At 65.2% G+C, this 6694-nt stretch overlaps 1 protein-coding gene across 1 annotated transcript; it reads right to left on the bottom strand.

Moving 5' to 3' along the window:
- Positions 1-259: 259 nt before the first annotated feature.
- LOC112109110 (ras-related protein Rab-26-like) lies at positions 260-6381 on the bottom strand. Its single transcript, XM_026647053.2, has 4 exons — positions 5384-6381; positions 4594-4756; positions 2135-2254; positions 260-1020 (listed from the first exon to the last, which is right to left on the bottom strand). The coding sequence occupies exons 1-4, from the start codon at positions 5576-5578 to the stop codon at positions 896-898; spliced, it is 603 nt and encodes a 200-aa protein (XP_026502838.1). The 5' UTR covers positions 5579-6381; the 3' UTR covers positions 260-895.
- Between the last annotated feature and the right edge of the window lie 313 nt (positions 6382-6694).

Genomic DNA, 6694 nt, shown 5'->3' with positions numbered 1-6694 from the left:
GTTGCTGCCTAGGCCAGCATCATTTGTTCCTGTGAGGCTGGGCTGGGTTTGTCCCATACATGCCCTGATGAGGTGTGAGCTGCCCCCCTCTGTTCCTGGAGAGTTTTGCCTGGGCTTGTTTAAAGCCATGAGGACACGTTTTCAGCCTCATAACTATATACATGAAATTACAACCGATAACATCACTAAAACAACAATGCTCAGTGCATCATGAGCCTTCCGGAGACACCCGACACGACAAACTTTGCATTGGATACCACACAATCATTGTACAAGGATGAACATGGGGGTGCTGGGTGTTCCCCCGAGGTACAGAGCGTCACATACCCCTCCATCCTGCACGGAGAACAAGGGGATTTGCAACGAGCGCTAGGGAGCCGGGGCTGCTTTTCACACCCTCTCTCAAACAGGACCCAGAGCGCCCTCCAGCACTGGGTGGGGGCATTCATTTGCTGCCGGCCCAGAGGGCAGAACAGCCCCCATAACCACTGACCCGGCTTCCTGCTGGACCTAGTGTGTGCGCGTGGGTCTCCCCGCGACCAGGGGCAGCCCACGTGCTGGCCCTGCGGGGCGCTCTCCTCCCCTACAGGCTGGTGAGCAGCGAGAGGACAAACCGCAGACGCGGGGAGAGACGTGGGGCTCAGCCCAGGCCCTGGGGTCCGGCCTCCCTTTCCAGAGAACAAAGGTGCCCGGATGGCACGAGGTGCTTCCCCACCCACGGCAGGGAGTATCCGGCAGCACGTTCTGATAACAGGGCAGGAGGGTCTCTCCAGGGGTGGCTCCATGCCCGGCAGGAGCAGTGGCTGGTGGTGGCACAGTGGCTTTCGGGGCTCAGACTGGGACCCCAGCAGGCTCCTGAAGCACAGAGCGGGTTTGCCAGGCATCCCCAGGGCTCTCAGCATGCACAGGGGCTGGAGGAGTCGGCCTCCTGCAGCGACACGGTGAGCCTGCTGCTCCCAGCGTCACTCTTGAGGACGAGCAGCTGCACCACCTCCTGCACGCACCTGTCCACGTTCTCTCCTGCAGGGGCGAGACCGGCAGCGGCTCGGCAGCGGGTGGCAGCACCAGGAGTCCCCCGCGGGGGAAAAGAACAGGACCTGCTACTTCCGGAGTGTGTGTGTGTGTGTGTGAAGGGAGGGCTCTGCGTGTGTTTGTAACGGGGGCTCAGTGCACATGCACGTGTCTCTAGGGCTGTGCGTGAGAATGAAGGCTCTATACGTGAGTGTGTACACGAGGGCAGGGTGTGCACAGGGACTGTGGGTGGGGAAAAGGGCCCGTGTGTGTCTGAGGGCCATACATGGGCACCCGCACCCAAACTCCCTCCCGGAGCCCGCACCCTTCACCTCCTCCGGTACCTCAACCCCCTGCCCCTGCCCTTAGCCCCCTCCCACACCCAAACTCCCTCCCGGAGCCCGCATCCCCTCCAGCACCACAACCCCGTGTTCCTGCCCTGAGCCCCCTCCCGCACCCCAACCCCCTACCTCAGCCCAGAGCCCGCACCCTTCACCTCCTCCCCTGCCCCAGCGCTGAGCCCCCTCCCGGAGCCCACAGCCCTCCCCCAGCCCCAAGCCCCCTCCCACACCTTGAACTTCTCATTTCCAGCCCCACCCCAGAGCCTGCACCCCCAGCCAAAGCTCTCACCCCCTCCTGCACCCCAACCTCCTGCCTCAGCCCAATGAAAATGAGCGAGTGAGCGACAGAGGAAGGGGGAATGGAGTGAGTGGGGGCAGGGCCTCCAGGAAGGGGCGGGGCAAGGGTGTTCGGTTTTCTGCGATTAGAAAGTTGGCAACCCGAGGGCAGCGGCTCTTGTCTGACAGCCCCTCAGCAGCGGGGGAGGAATCTCAGCACAGCACCGACTGCAGGCACTCACGTCCCGCTCCCCAAAGGTACTAACTCCCACTGAAATCACTAGCAGGGGTGGACCTGTCCCCCACCCCGAGGCCAAGGGCTGAACGGGCGAGAGCCTGAATTCGCCGCCCCGTGGGCAGGGTGGGGCACACGGCTGGGGCAGTGAAGCTGCCCGGCTGCCGCATCATGTTTCGGAGAGGGCTCCAGCTCTTCCCAGCCGTGCCGAGCCCATTTGGGGGGCCCAGCTCCCAGGCTGCATGAGGCGAGGGGGGCAGCCCCGCCCTACCTGTCTTGGCCGACACGTTAAACCTGCCGGCTATTCTGTGCTCCACGGAAAACTTCTCAGCCTTGTCCTCCGGCAGGCGCGGCTCCAGGTCAGTCTTGTTCCCCAGCAGGAAAATGGGGGCTGCAGGAGGCAGAGATGGGACGGGGTGATGGGGGAGAGAAAGACGGGAAAACGCAAGGGCTCAGGATGGGGCCAGCACCTGCCGGGTGTGACCGGGGGGCCGGGCTGTATGCAGGGAGGCCCATCCAGGGCCCTGTACCCCAGCACACAGTAGGGAGGCCTGGATACATGGTCAGACCGGCGTTCACGCCCTGAACTCCCCTGTCCCTTGGCACTACCTCAGCATCCGTGCCAACTCCCACGTGTACAGAGCTCAAGAGCCCGGAGGGGCTCAGCGCACGGCTGGACTGGCCCCCCGCCCCCCGACGGGTCAGCCGGGAACAAAACACGGGGGAATGGCAGAGCCCTGGCACTAAAGGTGCCACATCCTGAAGCAGTGCTGCCAGGCTGCGGTGCCGGGGGCCCCTGTTCCTACTCACTCTGATGGGGCCCCCAGAGCCCTCCCCTGCCTTGGCTAATCGCAGCCTTAGTGAACAAGCAGGACATTGGACACTGGAGTGTGGTTTCGACCCTGCAAACCGGCCTGGTGGGACCCCCCCCCAGCCCCTCCCAACCTGCCTTGCCAGCTCCAACGCTGGGCACCCATGTTTCCCACTGTGCTTTCTTCCCCGCTGCCCAGTCAGCAGGGAATGCCTGGCCTGAACACCTCGGTCAGGCCACTCCCCCTTTCCCCTCCAGATCCCGCCCCTGCCACGACACCTGCCACAGGGAGAGCCACGGGACCTAGCGCCGAACAGCTCTGTGGGACGCCCCTCCCTGGCGGGGGCCCCTGTGGTCCCTGTCAGCTCTTTGGGGCAGGACATGTCTCGGTACGTGTCTGCACAGCACCCAGCACCCTGGGGCCCGGCCCTGAATGGGGCCTGTGGGTGCCATGGCCAGCAGCCTGTGAGCCCCGGGCGATTCTGCCTCAAGGTGCCCGCTTGGACAAGAGCTGAGGTGAGACGAGACGGCCTCTCTGGAAGGGCTTCTCCTGCCTGGCCTGCCCCCGTGGCTTCAGCTCCCCACCGGTGCGCAGCACAGCTGTGTGTGGGGAGCCCAGGGCTGGGATAGCACAGGCATAGGCACTGACTCCGGGGGTGCTCTGGGGCTGGAGCACCCATGGAAAAAAAAATAGTGGGTGCTTAGCACCCACCAGCCACCCGCTGATCAGCAGGCGGGAGGCGCTGGGGGGAGGGGGCGGAGCAGGGGCGGGAAGAGGTGAAGCAAGCGTGGGGCCTTGGGGAAGGGGTGGAGTGGGGGCGGGGCCTCAGGGCAGAGCAGGGGTGGAGCACCCTCCCGGAAAAAGTCATCGCCTGTGAACACAGGGCTGAGGTTCAGCAGTGAGGGGCACCGGCAGAGCTGGGGGTGGGACCCTAGGCTGGGAGTGAGGTCACTGGCAGAGCTGGGGAGAGCCCAGGGCTGGGGTAGCAGGGGGCTGCGGGTCAGGACTGAGGGGCACTGGCAGAGCTGGGGGGGAGCCCAGGGGTTGCATAGCAGAGGGCTGCGGGTTGAGACTGAGGGAACTGGCAGAGCTTTAGGGCTTTAGAGCTTTATGTACAATACACGCCATTGTCATGAGCACCAAAAATCAATGCAAAGTGCTACAAATGTGTGTCTGAAGACAGCAGCACTCTGGCCAGGGCATCGCTAATTAACAGACAGACGCAGACACGTGCACGCGCACACACACGATTTCGGCAGAGCGGCTGGTTTCTCTTTAACCGTTTTCCGGGCTCCCTCTGTCTCCAGCCACTTTGAAAATCTGCCAGGGAACCTCCTGAGAGAGATGGCCTGGAGCCCAGGGCTTAACGAGCCGCTGCCCTAATGAGCGTGACTGGAGCCCAGCCTGGGAAAGAGCTGGGTGGCACAGGCTGGACGCCAGCCCTGAGGGTGGCAGGCAGTGAGGCCCAGCCCCTGGTACTTGTGCTCAGGCCTATGGGATGGGCGCTCCCTCCAGGAGAGGGCAGCTATGATGGGGGGGGCTCCCCGAGGGGCTCAGCTGCTTGATCCCTCCCCTTGGGGCGCAGGGGTACTTGTACAGTACTGGGGAGAGCAGTGGCTGGCGTGAGGCGGGTCCATGGGGTGGCTCCACCAGGGGGCAGGACGGGACGGGAGGCAGCTGCCTGGTCCCCCCAGGGTAAGGGCAGCCCAGCCGTGGGATCTGAGCCAGCTGTATTCGCACAGCTCCCCCCAGGTGGGTGAATAGCTGGCGCGGATGGGCGCTGGGAACCGCCCGCCGTGGCAGGTCAGGGGGAACCCACTGTCTGGGAGGGAGCAGAGTCGGGAGCAGTGCAGTGGAGGATATTGGGAACTTGGCCCTCCCTGCCCCCGCATTGCGGGAGTTGCCCAGTCCCCCCTACCGTCCGGGCAGTACTGCCGGGCCACGTAGACCCAGTGCGGGAGGCTGTCGAAGGAGAGCTGGCTCTGGGCGCTGTACAGCAGCAGCACGGCGTCCGTGTCCCGGTAGTAGCAGCTGCTCAGGGAGAGGAACCTTTCTTCACCGGCCGTGTCCCACAGGGAGATCTGCGCACAGCAGAGAGCACGGGGTGAAGCCTTGGCCCCAGGGCCTGGAGCAAGGCACTGGCAGCCTGTGGAACTCACTGCCACATGAGCTTGGCTGGACAAATAAGGCGGCTGCAGTCTTTAAGCCGGCTGGGTTAGATGGTAACGGTCTCAGGCTGAAGGCCTGGTACCGTGGGTGTGTCAGGGACGTGTCCCGCTTCGCCCCACAGACAGCACTGCCCAGTCGGCTGGTTTCATCTCCCTCAGGACGCAGGCAGGATACCAGGCGAGAAGGGCCCAGAGCCCCGTGTGCTGTGGTGACTGGAGCGAGAGTCCAGGGGGGAACTCAGGAAAACCAGCTCATTTGCGGAGCATCGTGATTCAACTCCAGGCCCTCAGCCAGCCCTGCCCCCCACCCCCCACCAAGGCTCTCAGCCAACACAAGCCCAGCCCTGAGCCGCTACCTGAGGGTGGGATGCTGTCGCCTAGCAACTCCTGACAGCTGATTAACCCTTTGGGTCGTCGCTCCCCAGAGAGGGACAGTCTGGGTGCCCGTGGCAGGGCTTGGCTACCACGGAGTCTCACTGGAGTGGCCCAGACACACCAGGCCCCGGGGGGAGGGCGAGGGACAGGCCCGCAGCCACATACCTGCGCCGAGCCGGGAGCCTGGGGGTGGCTGAGCTGCACGGTCTTCTTGCAGATGGCCAGGTGCTCGTTGGGGGCGTGGGGCCCCGGCAGGAAGCGCCCCGCCCGGATGCGGTGGAACAGGGTGGTCTTCCCCACCCCAAAGTCCCCCAGCAGGATGAGCTTGAACATCAGGCCAGGCGGAGGCACGGTCGCCATCACAGTGCGGGGGCCGGCTCCCTCCAGCAGCCGCGGGTGGTAAGTGCCCAGGCCTGGCCCATGGGCTCCATTCCTCGGCAGGACCCGTCCCACTGGGCCACCGGGGAGCACGGGCCGGCAGACCTAGCAGGGCTGCAGCGGGAGGGAAGGAGAAAGCAGGGAATGGAGCATGTTTCCCCGGCTGGGGCCCAGGCTGCTGGCTGCAGATCCCAGCCTGGGAGACAGGGCTGGGAAAACCCCGCCCCACCCCCACTGCCGGCTCCAGCCCCGGGGGACCCCATCCCAGGGAGCCCGAGCGGATTGCACCCATGGACAGTGAAAGCCTCTAGCTCTCCTCGGGGCAGAAACAGGTTCCTAGCACCCTCCCAGCACCCCTCAGCCCTACCCTGGCGGGACTCTGCCCCTTGGGAAGGCATCACTAGCGCACGGAGACGGTGCGGTGTGAAATTCAGCACCTCCAGCGACTCAGGCCCCCTAGCACTGCTCTGGGGCCAGCACCGATTGCTGGGGAGAGTACCCCGTTAACCCCCCTGTTCCCTGCAGCCCGGTGCCCTGTGTCCCACACTCAGCCCCTGGGCTCTAACTCTTGCTGCCTCGGTGCCCCGGGCGTGCCGTGGGGGTGGCGCACGCCGTCAGGGGGAGAGGGCCCAGCAGGCGTGGGCGCGGCCCCTCCTGGCGCAGCTCTCGAATACAGGGACTGAGCTGGGATGTTATGGGGCCCCCTCGGGGCTCCAGCAGAGGCTGGTACCCCCCCAGCCAGAGTGTTTGCTTTCTGCATCGGGGGAGGGGCGAGGGGCTGGGCAGCTGACGGAGCGGAGCGGGGCGGGGGGCGGCTTGGCAGAGCTAAGCGGGGCGTCCTCTACCTTGGCCAGGATCTTGCTGGGCCCACAAGGGAGCTTGCCAGCTGCTTCCTGGTGTGTTGGAGAAGAGCCGGGGGAGGAGCCAGTGCACCTGGCACACCCCTCCCAGCGGGGCAATCCCATGCGGTCACAGTGCAACAAACAAGGAGGGTAGGGCCCCCTTCTCCGTACAGCCTCCACAGGCAGAAAGCCCTGGTTCCGCCTCCCAGCCCTGACACCCGCTCCCCAGCCTGGGGCAGGGCCCAACCCTGCTCCG

Source organism: Terrapene carolina, unplaced genomic scaffold (genome assembly GCF_002925995.2).
Source record: "Terrapene carolina triunguis isolate 2854851 unplaced genomic scaffold, T_m_triunguis-2.0 Scaffold58, whole genome shotgun sequence".
In the NCBI taxonomy this organism is placed as follows: Eukaryota; Metazoa; Chordata; order Testudines; family Emydidae; genus Terrapene; species Terrapene triunguis.
This window is presented reverse-complemented; position numbering and strand designations above follow the sequence as displayed.